The sequence below is a fragment of the Garra rufa genome, chromosome 5 (genome assembly GCF_049309525.1).
Source record: "Garra rufa chromosome 5, GarRuf1.0, whole genome shotgun sequence".
Lineage (NCBI taxonomy): Eukaryota > Metazoa > Chordata > Actinopteri > Cypriniformes > Cyprinidae > Garra > Garra rufa.
Window position 1 is genome coordinate 55995523 of NC_133365.1, and position 15162 is coordinate 56010684.

General features: G+C 31.2%; 1 protein-coding gene across 1 annotated transcript; it reads left to right on the forward strand.

Moving 5' to 3' along the window:
• The first annotated feature begins 524 nt into the window (after positions 1-524).
• LOC141335883 (PR domain zinc finger protein 12-like) lies at positions 525-10582 on the forward strand. The gene is made up of 5 exons (XM_073841443.1): positions 525-726; positions 4719-4909; positions 4985-5140; positions 6650-6761; positions 9501-10582. The coding sequence occupies exons 1-5, from the start codon at positions 525-527 to the stop codon at positions 9950-9952; spliced, it is 1113 nt and encodes a 370-aa protein (XP_073697544.1). The 3' UTR covers positions 9953-10582.
• Positions 10583-15162: the final 4580 nt, after the last annotated feature.

A 15162-nucleotide genomic window follows, 5' to 3' on the forward strand; every position in this document is an offset into this window, starting at 1 on the left:
ATAATTACATAGTAAGACACAAGAAAGGAAAACTTAAGCAAGAGAAAGTGAGTGAAATGCATAATAATTGTATGTCACGAGAGACTGTGTGTGTATTGAGGTTAATAACAGCTGGTTAAATGTGTGAGAATAATTGCAGGCTGTGATGTGTTAATAGCCTCTGTACAGGTGTTGAGCCACTTATGTCAGATTATCTCTCAGTCTGTCTCTCTCTCTCATATCTGTGTGTCTCTCCTCACAAAGACAGAGTTTCTCATTGGGTGTGTGTGTCTTGAAGGGGTGGCGGGGCTCCAGCATAAAGAGCTTTTCCCCCCCTGTCCTGTGTGTGTGTGTGTGTGTGTGTGTGTGTGTGTGTGTGTGTAGGTGGGTCGGGGGGTCATTAATAACTAATTAGAGGCTCGGAGCCACAGGCTCGTATAAGTGGAGCTGATCCGGAGGGAGCGCAGCAGTTGATCCCGCATCATCAGCCGCACTCAGAGTCCCGCAGACCCGCTCCGCTCCGCTCCTCCTCCGCTGCTGCACACATGGGTTCGGTTCTGCCCGCGGAGGCGCTGGCACTCAAGTCCAGGTTCAGGTCTCAGCTGTGTGAGATCATCACCTCTGATATCCTGCACAGTTTCCTCTATGGCCGATGGAGGAATGTGCTGGGAGACAATCCGTGCGAGGAGCAGCAGAGCCCGAGAACCGCCTTCACCGCCGAAGTTCTGGCGCAGTCCTTCACTGGAGGTAAACATCGCTTTTTTGATCGGGGTTTACTGCAAATTCAGAATAGCTGGGACATTGTTTTCCAGCTTGCTTCATTTTTTACATTCAGGTTTTAACCCAAAAGTGGTGCATATTTGACCCAAAGTTGGGTTGAAACACCATAGCATTTTTTTAAAGAGTTTTTTAGTATCCATGCCTGAAAATTGCATATTTAACCCAAAGTTGGATTAAAACAACCCTGCATTTTTTAGACTGTGTTTCTGTCTGAAATTACAATATTTGTGAATATATGTCAATATATCGGTGCTTACACTCTAAAAAAGTCCCAAGTAGCTTCAATCCAACTTTGGGTAAAATATGGATTCATGGTTAATTTATTAACATTTCGTTTCAACCCAAAAGTAGTGCATATTTAACCCAAAGTTGGCTTAAAACAGCCTAGCTGTTTCTATAGTGTATGTTTGTAAAGTTTCAGCCTGACAAAAATGATCACTGATATTATCCATAAATTGCATTGGGTGCACAAGCGGATTTTTAGTTTTGCATTGTGTGTGGTTTAAAACGCAACCAATATCATTTCTTGAGTGTTTTTGTGATGTTTCCATGATATTATACTATTGTTAATAAATGCAGAGAAGGAATTGTGTTTAAACGTTACAATAGCCTATTGCAAAATGTGAGATACTAACATAAACTCGTGAAAAAACAAAAACAAAACGCCTGGTTGTTTTTAAAGGTTTCGTTTTGTACATTTTGCTGGAATTATTTGTGATCTTAGAGGACAAGCCCAATCATAAAGGTCATTTTTTAAAAATTGAGATTTATACATAATCTAAAAAAGCGGAGGAAATAAGCTTTCCATTGATGTATGATTTGTTAAAATAGGACAAATATTCGAAAATTAGCAAAACAATCGAAAGATTGAGGAAATCGCCTTCAAAGTTGTGCAAATGAAGTACTTAGCAATGCATATTACTAATCAAGAATTAATTTGTAATGGCCTATATTCACAGTCGGAAATGTTCAAACTATATTCATGGAACATGATCTAAAGATTTTTGTCTTTAAAGAAAAATCATTTTGACCCATATTTTTGGCTATTGCTACTTGAGACTGGTTTTGTGATCCAGGGTCACGTTTTGTCTTGTTGGTGGTCTTATATAATGCTTGAATTCGTTTAATTCTGTTGCAGATCGATTGCATTTTGTCTTGTTGGTCTTATTTGGCGACAAATAATGTTAAATTCTGTCAGCGATCGATTTGTCGGAAAACGGCCGAAGTTGTCGATCGAAACTCGCCGGTGTCAGTGGGAATAAAGTGTGTTTCCTGTGCTGGGAATTTGTTCCCAAGCTCGTTGAAGGGATGCCGTTCGTTCTCCAGCATTTAGTCTCTTTTCTTCTGCTCCATTGAAGCCGTTTAACGCGGTGAAAGGTGCTTTTGGACGCGGCGCGTTCGGCGTGTAAGCGCTGATGACTGAATGAATCGCGGCTTTAAATTCATTTGGTTAACTTTGTGCTTGACCTGAGAGAGCCAAAGAAAAGATTCCCATTCTGGGAGCTTTCTCCCGCATTCACGGATCTCTGGACAGGCTCTTTTCCTGCGCTGGCATCTCCGCTTCTCTCCATTAACGCACCGTGAACGGCTCTTTCTGTCCTCATTCACGGCATGTCAAGCAGCTAATCGCCTTTCCATCTTTTTGTCCGCGAGATTCCTGCGTGTTTTTAAACAAGCCATCGCTTCATTCACTCACATTTATTGCTACAAACGTCGTGAAAGGATAATGAATGTGGAATGAGTCAGTGGAGAATAATGAGTGTCAGTGAAAGCGGAACGAATGCGCTTCTTCACCTCTCCAAGGCCGCTTCTGTTTGCGTTTTGTGCGCAACAAATGCGCGATTCTTTGATTTTGACGTTAAATGCGAGTGTCTTTCTTTGCCGCTTTTCACGCGCCTTTCAATGCGCTTTTACAGTTTCCCTCCCCAACATTTAACGCACTTAATCCGGTTAAATAGAGGTCATATTTCGTGACCAAAATAATAAGAAAGGGGATTCGTTTCATTCATTCGTTTCGACGCGTCTGCCAAAGTGTCATTGCAAAGATGAGCTAGAGCCTCTTGGCCACCACAAACCGAAATAACCAATCAAATCCTCCAAACTCTTCTTGTGAACGCTGATTCCTTCTTTGAAATGATTTAAAACATGCAAAACCATTCATATTCATGAGCGTTTTAATATTAATTCGTTTAGAAATGAATAAAAGCTATTTAAAAAGTGGCATTTATTTATATTTTGCTGCATATTTGTGACCCTGGGACACAAAACCACGGATATATTAGTAGCAATCAAATCAAAATTGATTTTTCTTTTATGCCAAAAATGATTTAGGATATTAAGATCATGTTCCATGAAGATATTGTGTATATTTCCTACAGTGAATATATAACAGATGAATTTGATTAGTAATATGCATTGCTAAGAACTTCATTTGGACAACTTTAAAGGCGATTTTCTCAATATTTAGATTTTTTTTTGCACCCTCAGATTTCAGATTTTCAAAAAGTTGTATCTCAGCCAAATATTTCCAATCCTAACAAACATCAGTGGAATAATTTATTTATACTTATTTAGTTTACAAGTTTAAACTTTAAAATCGAATTTCCAAAACAGTGTTTTTCACAGTGATGCAATAGCAGACCCCTAAAGAAGCTTTCATTGATCAGTTCTTAAAAGAACCTTTTATTTTTCCTAGTGTAAAGAACATTTGATTAATCTCAAGAATCTTTTATGCGATGGAAAGACTGATGGGTGTCAAGGAGAGCACCATTCATGCACCTGTCAGCTTTGAGATTTTAGGCTTTTTGGTTTTTATTGGAGAGAAAAACACTGTCAAGTGTTTCTTTTATAGTACTTTATCTATTTGCAATTTTATTTTTAAAGGCCATAATTTTTTCTCCTACACTGAGATTTAAATCTCCACTTCACTGCAGAAAATGATTTTCTTACTTAGTATTTTTTTCCTGTTTTCTAGTATAAATATGTAAACATTCTTGAGTCAAGATGCATTTACTTGACAAGTAAAATCATTTAAGATATTAAGTCTTGTTTTCTAAAAAGATACATTTTTTGTTAGTTTTTGCTTAAAACAAGCTCTAATATCTGTCAATGGGGTAAGAAAAAAATTCTTAATTCAAAGGCTAAACAAGATTATTTTTCTTACCCCAGTGACAGATATTAGAGCTTGTTTTAACCAAAAACTAACTACATTTTTAGAAAACAAGACGGAATATCTTAGGTCATTTTACTTCTAAATTAAATTCATCTTGATTCAAGAACGTTTAGATATTTATGACTAGAAACAAGACAATGGGGCAAGAAAAAAATGTTTAGTCTTTGAATTGATATTATTTTTCTCACCCCATTGGCAGATATTTACTAACAATTTTTTTTAGAAAACAAGACTTAAAACAAGATTTAACTTGTAGTAAATGCATCCTGATTCAAGAATGTTTAGATACTAGAAAACAAGACAAAAATATATAATGAATAATTTTTTGCAGTGCATATTTTAATAAATAATGCCTCATTAGCATATTTAAACCTAATATTTTAGAAAGCATAATATAAAAAATGTTTGCAATTATCAACGTAATCACTCAATCTTTCAGAAAAAAAACAAGTCAAAATGAAGTGCATTTTTGCTTGAAACAAACAAAATAATCTGCCAATGGGGTAAGAAAAATAATCTTGTTTTCTGCCATTTGTCAGATTATTTAGCTTGTTCTAAGCAAAAACACTTGCTTTTGACTTGTTTTTCTGAAGATCCTTTTTGATTTAAGAATTTGTAGATATTTTGGCTGGACAAAAAGACAAAAAAAATCTAAGTAAGAAAAGCATTGTTTGCAGTGTTGTTCATTGGTGTCAGTAAAGCAGCTTTCTTTCTCAGATGAGGAGCGTCTGAGTGTAGCGTAATGATAATGAAGCGTATTCATGTTGATGGTGCCGATGTCCTGCAGAGGTGCAGAAGCTGTCTAGTCTGGTTTTGCCCAGCGAGGTCATCATCGCCCAGAGTTCAGTCCCTGGAGAAGGTCTGGGGATTTTCTCCAAAACCTGGATCAAAGCCGGCACCGAGATGGGCCCCTTCACCGGGAGAGTGGTGTCCCCTGAGCATGTGGACCTGCGCAAGAACAATAACCTCATGTGGGAGGTGTGTGTGTGTGTCTCATTATTCTGCATGAGACTGGTTTAAATGAAGTGGTTTAATGAAGAGACGTGTGTTCAGGTGTTTAATGAGGACGGCACGGTGCGCTGCTTCATCGACGCCAGTCAGGAGGATCAGCGCAGCTGGATGACCTACATTAAATGTGCCCGAAACGAGCAGGAGCAAAACCTGGAGGTGGTTCAGATCGGAAGCAGCATCTTCTACAAAACTCTGGAGGTAAAACACCTTCCTCGTCTCATTCAAATTTGAATTTTAGTATTTCAACTATATTCCCTTTCCTAAAACTTTCAAAAAGGTACAACAAAACAATTGAAACTGGCATTTAAAGGGTTAAAATCTTGAACTTTAATTAATCTTCAGTAGTTTTGATCAGGATTGATACATTCTAAAAATGTGAGTGAAAACAAACTGTGTTCAAAACATTTGCTCAAAAATACATGGAACTTAATAAAACCTGAAAAAGTCACGAAAATTGTTACAGTTTCAAAATGTCATGAAAAATAAAACATGAAATTAATAAAACCTCAAAGTCATGAAAAATGTCATGGAAGATTGAACATGCAATTAATAAAATCTCGACAACTCATTAAAATTAGAAAATAGTAAGAAGTCATGGAAAACAATAAAATCCCAAAACATCATGAAAATGAATAAAATCTCAAAAATTAATAAAACCTTAAAGTCATGAAAATTATTGAAATCTTAAAAGTCATAAATTAATACAGTTTTAAAAAGTACTGGGAAAATAAAACGTCTCCGAATGAATAGAATCTCAAAAAGACATGAAAAATAATAAAATCACAAAAGGATTAAAATCTCAAAAACTCATAAAAAATGAATAAAACCTCAAATTTATTCAAACTAATAAAATATTTAAAAACTCAAAAAAAAACAACAATATCTCAAAACGTCATGAAAAAATTTATTTTTATAAAAAAGGTCAGGAAAATTAGTAGAATATTAAAGTCATGATAAAATGATTAGTCTCAAATTAATAAAATCCCAAAATAGTCATGAAAATTGATACATAATGCTTAAAGTCATAAATTAATACAATTTTTAAAAAGTAATGTAAAAACAAACATCATGAAATGATTCATGAAAAATAATCAAATCATAAAATATCATAAAAAGGAATACAATTAAAAAAAACTCGTAAAAAATGAACAAAACCTTAAATTCCTTAAAATTAATAAAATATTAAAAAGTCATGAAAATAAATCATTAGAATCTCAAAACATCATGAAAATAAAAAAAATCTAAAAATATAAAGTATTAAGAAGTCATTCAAATTTATAAAACTTGAAGTCATCAATAAAATCTCAGTCATAAAAATCAAATAATCTCAAAGTCATGAAAGATTAAATAATGTCTCAAAAAGTCATGAAAATTAATACAATCTTAAAGTCATGGAAAATAATAAAATCATAAAAAGACATACAAAATCTGCGCTACTGTTGTAACTTTATATACATTTGGAATGTTTTCTGAAACATTGAGCTGCAGATTGATGTAACATTTTTGAAATGTTACTGTTTTTTTCAGAGAACATTCAAATGTAACATTCCCATCATGTTTGCAAAATGATCAAAATGCAACATTCCCTTTATGTTTTTCTCAGAGAACATTCAAAAATAACACATTAGAATATATTTTTGTTGCAATATATAGAATCTTCAAAAGGCAGCAAATGTGAGTGTTTATTTTAATTGTTTGCATTTCCAGACTATTCCTCCGGACCAGGAGCTGCTGGTTTGGTACAGTAATTCCCACAACACTTTCCTGGGGATTCCTGGCGTTCCGGGCACAGAGGACGAGCACCAGAAGAAGAGGAGCGGTATGTGTGTGTGTGTGTGTGTGTGTGTGTGTGTGTGTGTTCACCTGCAGCTTAAGCTGATCAAAAGATTCAAAGTCGTTATGTGTTCTTAAATGTCATTGCTTAATTAGTCAGACTTGAAGAGCTTGAGGAAGGAATGTGGAGCAGATGCTTATCTGTCGATTACATGAACACGTCTGACCTCTAGTGGTGCATGATGGGATTGCTGCCCACATTTGACATCCAATCATCTTTTAGACAGTCATAGTGTTTTAAGAACAAAATCTGTCCAGATGGGATTTTTAGGCACTTTCATGTCATGCTTTAGAATTCATATCCCATATAAAGCGCAAATGGCATGTACTGGATGAAATATTACATAAAACATAAAATTAACACCTTTTAAATGAACTTAAATGTTAATTACCTTATGAAAACTCATCAAATACACTTTTATTTAAATTGTGGATTTTGAGGCTTTATTTTTTATGTTTTATTCATTTTTATGACTCTTTATTTTCCATGGTTTTCAAGATTTTATACATTTTCATGACTTTTTGAGGTTTTATTCATTTTGAGATTTTACTTTTATATTTTTTCATGACTTTTTGAGATTTTCAAGATTTAATTTTTTTTATGTCTTTAATTTTTTCTCAAATAAATGTTAAATAAAACACATATTTCAACATTTTATAACAACATTTTAATATTTTACCAATATTACCAGGTTTGGACAACAAGGGTGCATTTTTATTTTAGTATTAAACTAAGTGCATTCAAGTTCACATGTAAACGTAGATTGTCCAGTGTCAGAGGCTGATATATTTTGAATTTCCATGAATTTATGATTTGATTAAATTTTCATGATTTTTCAAGATTTTATTAATTTTCATGACTTTTTGAGGTTTTGTAAATTTTTATGACTTTTTAGGATTTCATTGATTTTCATGACTTTTTAATATTTTATTAATGTTCATGAATTTAAAGATTTTATTCGTTTTTATGACTTATTTTTAATTGTATTAATTTTCATGACTGTTTAATATTTTATTAATGTTCATGAATTTTTAGGATTTTATTGATCTTCATGAATTTAAGATTTTATTAATTTTCATAACTTAAGATTTTATTAATTTTTGGCTTTCTGAGATTTTATTAATTTTCATGAATTAAGATTTTATTCATTTTTATGACTTATTTTTAATTGTATTTTCATGACTGTTTAATATTTTATTAATGTTCATGAATTTTTAGGATTTTATTGATCTTCATGAATTTAAGATTTTATTAATTTTCATAACTTTTCAAGGTTTTATTAATTTTTGGCTTTTTAATATTTTATTAATTTTCATGAATTTAAAGATTTTATTCGTTTTTATGACTTATTTTTAATTGTATTAATTTTCATGACTGTTTAATATTTTATTAATGTTCATGAATTTTTAGGATTTTATTGATCTTCATGAATTTAAGATTTTATTAATTTTCATAACTTTTTAAGATTTTATTAATTTTTGGCTTTTTGAGATTTTATTAATTTTCATGAATGTAAAGATTTTATTCATTTTTATGACTTATTTTTAATTTTATTAATTTTCATGACTGTTTAATATTTTATTAATGTTCATGAATTTTTAGGATTTTATTGATCTTCATGAATTTAAGATTTTATTAATTTTCATAACTTTTCAAGATTTTATTAATTTTTGGCTTTTTGAGATTTTATTAATTTTCATGAATGTAAAGATTTTATTCATTTTTATGACTTATTTTTAATTGTATTAATTTTCATGACTGTTTAATATTTTATTAATGTTCATGAATTTTTAGGATTTTATTGATCTTCATGAATTTAAGATTTTATTAATTTTCATAACTTTTCAAGATTTTATTAATTTTTGGCTTCTTGAGGTTTTATAAAAATTAATAAAATCTTTAAAAAACTCATGAAAATTAATAAAACCTCAAGAAGGCAAAAATTAATAAAATCTTGAAAAGTTAGGAAAATTAATAAAATCTCAAAAAGCCAAAAATGAATTATCTTGAAAATCATAAAATTAATAAATTCTTAAATTCATGAAAATTAATAAAATATTAAAAAGTCATGAAAATGAATGACTTATTTTTAATTGTAATTTTCATGACTGTTTAATATTTTATTAATGTTCATGAATTTAAGAATTTATTAATTTTATGATTTTCAAGATTTTATTCATTTTTGGCTTCTTGAGGTTTTATAAAAATTAATAATCTTTAAAAAACTCATGAAAATTAATAAAACCTCAAGAAGGCAAAAATTAATAAAATCTTGAAAAGTTAGGAAAATTACTAAAATCTCAAAAAGCCAAAAATGAATAAAATCTTAAATCATAAAATTAATAAATTCTTAAATTCATGAAAATTAATAAAATATTAAAAAGTCATGAAAATGAATGACTTATTTTTAATTGTAATTTTCATGACTGTTTAATATTTTATAAATTTTCATGAATTTAAGAATTTATTAATTTTATGATTTTCAAGATTTTATTCATTTTGGCTTTTTGAGATTTTATTAATTTTCCTAACTTTTCAAGATTTTATTAATTTTCATGACTTTTCATGACTTTCATGAAGATTTTATTTTCATGATTTTGTTTCTTTAAGATTTTATTTATTTTAATGACTTTTTAAAAGAAATGACTAATTTTCATTCAAGTTCACATGTAAATGTAGATTGTCCAGTGTGAGAGACTGATATATTCTCTCTCTCCTCCACAGCAGACGACTCTCACATATGCGACGCTGCATCTTCCTCGCTGTCCTCCTCCTCTTCCTCCTCTTCCTCCTCTTCCTCCTCCTCATCGGGCGCGAGCCGCATGCGCTGCGTGATCTGCCACCGCGGCTTCAACTCCCGCAGCAACCTGCGCTCGCACATGCGCATCCACACGCTGGACAAACCCTTCGTCTGCCGCTTCTGCAGCCGCCGCTTCAGCCAGTCCTCCACCCTCCGCAACCACGTGCGTCTGCACACCGGAGAACGGCCCTACAAGTGCCACGTCTGTCAGAGCGCGTACTCGCAGCTGGCCGGACTGCGGGCGCATCAGAAGAGCGCGCGACACAGACCTGGAGGATCGAACTCTGAGGCCGGACAGCCGTCGCCTCCGTCTGCGCACATGCAGACCATTACCCATCCTGCACTGCTGCGGCATGTCCCCACCATGGTGCTCTGAGAGGACGGACGCAGACGCAGGCGCAGGCGCAGACGCAGACAGACTAGTCCAAGAACAGGCACTTTAATCAGCGGCAATAAGAGCCACGGCTGCAACTGTGAGACAAACCACAGGCTGGAGGATGAGGATGAGGATGAGGATGATGATCACAAATCAAACATGGTACAAAACACATACTCTGCTGCTCAAAAGTTTGGGGTCAGTAAGACTTGCAATGTTTTTAAAGAAGTTTCTTCTGCTCATCAAGGCTGCGTTTATTTGATTAAAAATATGGGAAAAAAACTGTAAAATTGCAAAATGTTATTATGATATAAAATAATGGTCTTTATTTGAATATACTGTAAAATATAATTTATTTCTGTGATGCAAATCTGAATTTTCATCAGCTGTTACTGCAGTCCTAAGTGTACATGATTTAAATAAAAGCTGTTCTTTTTACCCTTTTATTGATCAAAGAATTCTGAAAAATTCCAATTCCAAAAAAAAAAAAAAATGGATTCCAACATTGATAATTCTAATAAAAAATTGTTTTGGATTATAATAATATTTCACAATATTAGATTTTTTTTTCTGTATTTTTAATCAAACAAATGCAGCCACGACGAGCAGAAGAAACATCTTTGAAAAACAAAATCTTACTGATCTTAAACTTTTAAGCAGCAGCGTATACAAGGTTTCTGCAGGTTTTATTAAGACTTTTTAAGACCAAGTAAAGAAAAGCGAATGAGGCACAATACATCAATACTGCCTCTAAATTTCTTTTATTAGCAATGCTTCAAAGTTTGAAATGGATCTACAAAAAAAAAAAATTCTGCCAAAAAGTCTTGTTTTCCATGCAAATGTCAAAAGATTCACAAATCAAGATGCCTTTACTTAAGAAGCAAGATAAAATGTCTTGTTTTAGGAGAAATTGATGAAAATGAAGTGAGTTTACGATTAAAACAAGAAGAAATATCTGCTAATCGGCTCAAGTTTTCATTCCCCATTGATGGATATTTCTTCTTGTTTTAAGCAGTTTCCTAGAAAACAAGACTTCAATTAAGAATAATACACTGCCAAAAAAAAGCTTTTCTTACTTAGATATTGTGTCTTGTTTCCAGCCAAAACATCTAAAAAATCTTAAATATCTATTTCTATACAAGTAAAAATTACAGTATATATTAAAAAAACAAGTAAAAATTAAAGGAGTTTTTGCTTATAAATCTTGTTTTCAGTTTAAAATAAGATTACTCAGCTTGTTCAAAGCAAAAACTAGGTTTTTTCTGAAAACAATGCTTTTTTTACTTAGATTTTTAGTCTTGTTTCCAGCCAAAATATTCAAAAAAATTCTTAAATCAAGAAGGATTTTCTAGACGAGTAAGAATTTTCTTGTTTTTGAGATAGTAAGGTTTTGCTTAAAACAACCAAAATAATCTTATTTCAAACAGAAAACAAGAATATTTCGCTTGTTTCAAGCAAAAACTCACTTAAATTTGACTCACTGAATTTTTTAAAAATATAATTATTACTTAGGAATTATTATGATTTTTTTTTTTTTTTTTTAACTTTTTTTGTTGTTTCCAACCAAAATATCTAAGTAGGAAAAGCATTTTAGCAGTCTAATAATAATAATAATAATAATAATAATAATAATAATCTTTTTTCCCCCAAAACCCAAGGTCACTTTACAAAGAAGAAAAACAAACAAACAAACAAACAAACAAACAGGTAATAGCAAACATAACAAATTTTATTCTGAGAAAACTGTTTTTAAGAGGTATTTTGAAACATGTTCCATTTGCAAATAAATGTATCTTGAAGGATGTTTACACTGCAAAAAATGTTTTTTCTTAGTATTTTTGTCTTGTTTTCTAGTATAAATATCTAAACATCCTTGAATCAAGATGCATTTATTTGACAAGTAATAAAAATAAAAAAACAAACAAAATTTTGTTAGCTTAAAACAAGCAATGGGTTAAGAAAAATAATCTTAATTCAAAGACTAAACAAGGTTTTTTTTTGCCCCATTGGCAGATATTTTTGCTTGTTTTGAGCAAAAACTAACACAATTTTAAGAACTTTTTTAAAAAACAGAATGTAATATCTTGAGTTGAGTTCATCTTGATTCAAGAATGTTTAGATATTTGTACTAGAAAACAAGACAAAAAAACTTATTTTTTTTGCATATTCAATTTTGCAGTGTGTGTAACATTTAATGTCACAAATTCATGAATTCAAGACTTTCTGCTTTGATTTACGACCTTTTTAGGTTTTAATTTGTGAAAATGTGAATTAAGAGTTTGTAAGACCCGCAGAACGCCTTGAAGTCTAAACATAAATATCCCAGCTCTGTTTACTGTTGACCTTCATCAAATGCATCATGGGATGCTTTCCTTTACTATGGATTACAGCTGATGCATTAAATATTACATCGCTACACTGCAATGCATTAAACACATTTCAGGTTCATAAAGAAAAGCATCATAATGATAGATCAAAATGTTTTTAGAGTCACAAATTCATTCCAATGTCCAAATATTTCACTACAATGCAAAAAGTTTGTGTTTTTCAGAATTTCAACATCCTTAAGCTACATTTACTGCAGATGCAAAATGACTCGAAATTAAATGTTTAGAAAAAAATCTGCCAATAGGATAACTAAAATAATCTTGTTTTGCCTTTATATGTTGATTTTTCTGACCCCGTTGCCAGATGTTATTTTACTTCTGTCTTGATTTTAAGAATGTTTAATTGTTTGTAATGAAAAACAAGACAGAAATACAGTCATAAAATCATTTTTTGCATCATTTTGATTTGTTAGGACAGGACAATATTTGGCTGAGATACAACAATTTGAAAATCTGTAATCTGACGGTGCGCAAAAATCAAAATATTGAGAAAATCGCCTTTTAAAGTTGTCCAAATGAAGTTCTTAGCAATGCATATTACTAATCAAAAATTACGTTTTGATATATTTATGGTAGGAAATTTACAAAATATCTTCTTTGAACATTTATTTTTGGCATAAAATGGATCATGTTGACCCATACAATGTATTTTTTGGCTATTGCTACAAATATAACAGACTTTCCTGCAATTGTTTTGTGCATCAAGATTGAGGTCAGCAATAATTGACACATTTAAATGAATGAAGACAAAATATCAAACCATTTTGATTGTTGAGGTCTGCAGCCGTGATGCTGATAGATGAACATCATGATTAATAAAGATGTTAATATTGGCCAACACTGGATGCAGTTGCGTGTCCTAATGGATATGGAGTCGGTTCGGCATAAATCAGTGTTCAGATGTATATATGTTTGTATTCTTTGTCTATTGTAAATAAAACAGATGAAACAAACAAGACTGCTTGCACCATATGGGATATTTAATGCAAAGAATTCTTGTGTGGAGTTGCCATGTTGTTCATTTGCGGCTGACGACAGAACCGCTGAAATCATGATTCAGTTTGATCACCAGTCAAATAATTCCACAGAGAACACACATTATATTTCACTCCAATCCAGCGACTCAAACTTCCACATGCATCGTATCGTTTTCCAGCTATGAAGAACGATGAATGAACGCTGAAGTAACATAACTTTGATTTATTTATTTTGCATGCCTTCATAAAGGTTGAGAGGTCAGAGGTGGCTCAGATGTGGCTCCTGTGTCGGATGAGTCGATTGGCTGAGCTGAAGAGTGTGTTTGAATCAGAAGGTGGCGCTAAACACTCGTGATCCACCTCCAGCCTTCAGGTGCATCAACACCTTGCATTTTCTGACTGACAGATCAAAGCTGAACAGAATGTAGCCAAAGTGATTTCGAAAATCATTTTCTCAGAATTACGTGACATAAACTCAGAATTGCAAAAAAACCCATCATGATTTTGTTACATTTTCACCATTTTCATGATTTTAATTTTCACAAATTTGTTACATTTTTACAACTTTTCATGATTTTGTTAAATTTTAACACATTTTCACGATTTTGGTTTATTTTTTTCGACTTTTCACGATTTTGTTACTTTTCAAGACTTTCATGATTTTGTTAAATTTTTCAAATTTGTTAAATTTTCACGATTTTGTTGAATTTGAACAACTTCCACGATTTTGTTAAATTTCATGACTTTTCATGATTTCGTAAAATTTTAACATTTTCACGATTTTGGTTTATTTTTTTCGACTTTTCACGATTTTGTTACTTTAAGACTTTCATGATTTTGTTAAATTTTTCAAATTTGTTAAATTTTCACGATTTTGTTAAATTTCATGACTTTTCATGATTTCGTAAAATTTTCATGAATTTGTTACATTTTCACAACTTTTCACGATTTTGTTTATTTTCACACATTTTCATGATTTTGATCAATTTGTCATGATTTTGGTTTATTTTTTCGACTTTTCACGGTTTTGTTAAATTGAAACGAGTTTCACGATTTGGTTACATTTTCAAGACTTTCATGATTTTGTTAAATTTTTCAAATTTGTTAAATTTTCACGATTTTGTTAAATTTTAACAACTTCCACGATTTTGTTAAATTTCATGCCTTTTCATGATTTCGTAAAATTTTCATGAATTTGTTACATTTTTACAACTTTTCACAATTTTGTTATATTTTTTCGACTTTTCACAATTTTGTTACATTGTCATTTTTCATGATTTCTTAATATTTCCATGAATTTGTTACATTTTTACAACTTTTCACGATTTTCTTTATTTTCACACATTTTCATGATTTTGATACATTTTTCACGATTTTGTTATATTTTTTCGACTTTTCACGATTTTATTACAATTTCACGACTTTCATGATTTTATTTAATTTTTCAATTTTGTTAAATTTTCAAGTTTTTTTTTATATTTTTCGACTTTTCACAATTTTGCTACATTTTCATGACTTCATGATTTCCTAAATTTTTTATGAATTTGTTAAATTTGAACTTCCACGATTTTATTAAATTTTCATGACTTTTCATGATTTCGTAAAATTTTCACGATTTTGTTAAATTGCAACGACATTTCATGATTTTGTTAAATTTTCATGATTTTGATACATTTTTCACGATTTTGTTATTTTTTCGACTTTTCATGATTTTGTTCATTTTCAAGACTTATGATTTTGTTCAGTTTTTATGACTTTTTTGATATTTTGTTCATTTTCAGGATTTTATTAATTTTCATGACTTTTCAAGACTTTTTAAATTACTTTTTATGATTATATTTTCTAG

What these genes read in the sequence shown, in the direction of transcription:
- LOC141335883 (XM_073841443.1), top strand. Translation starts at nt 525, where the DNA reads ATGGGTTCGGTTCTGCCCGCGGAGGCGCTGGCACTCAAGTCCAGGTTC. An exon ending in GGCGCAGTCCTTCACTGGAG is followed by an intron (nt 727 to 4,718) that starts GTAAACATCGCT and finishes GATGTCCTGCAG; the next exon opens with AGGTGCAGAAGCTGTCTAGT. An exon ending in GCACCAGAAGAAGAGGAGCG is followed by an intron (nt 6,762 to 9,500) that starts GTATGTGTGTGT and finishes TCTCCTCCACAG; the next exon opens with CAGACGACTCTCACATATGC.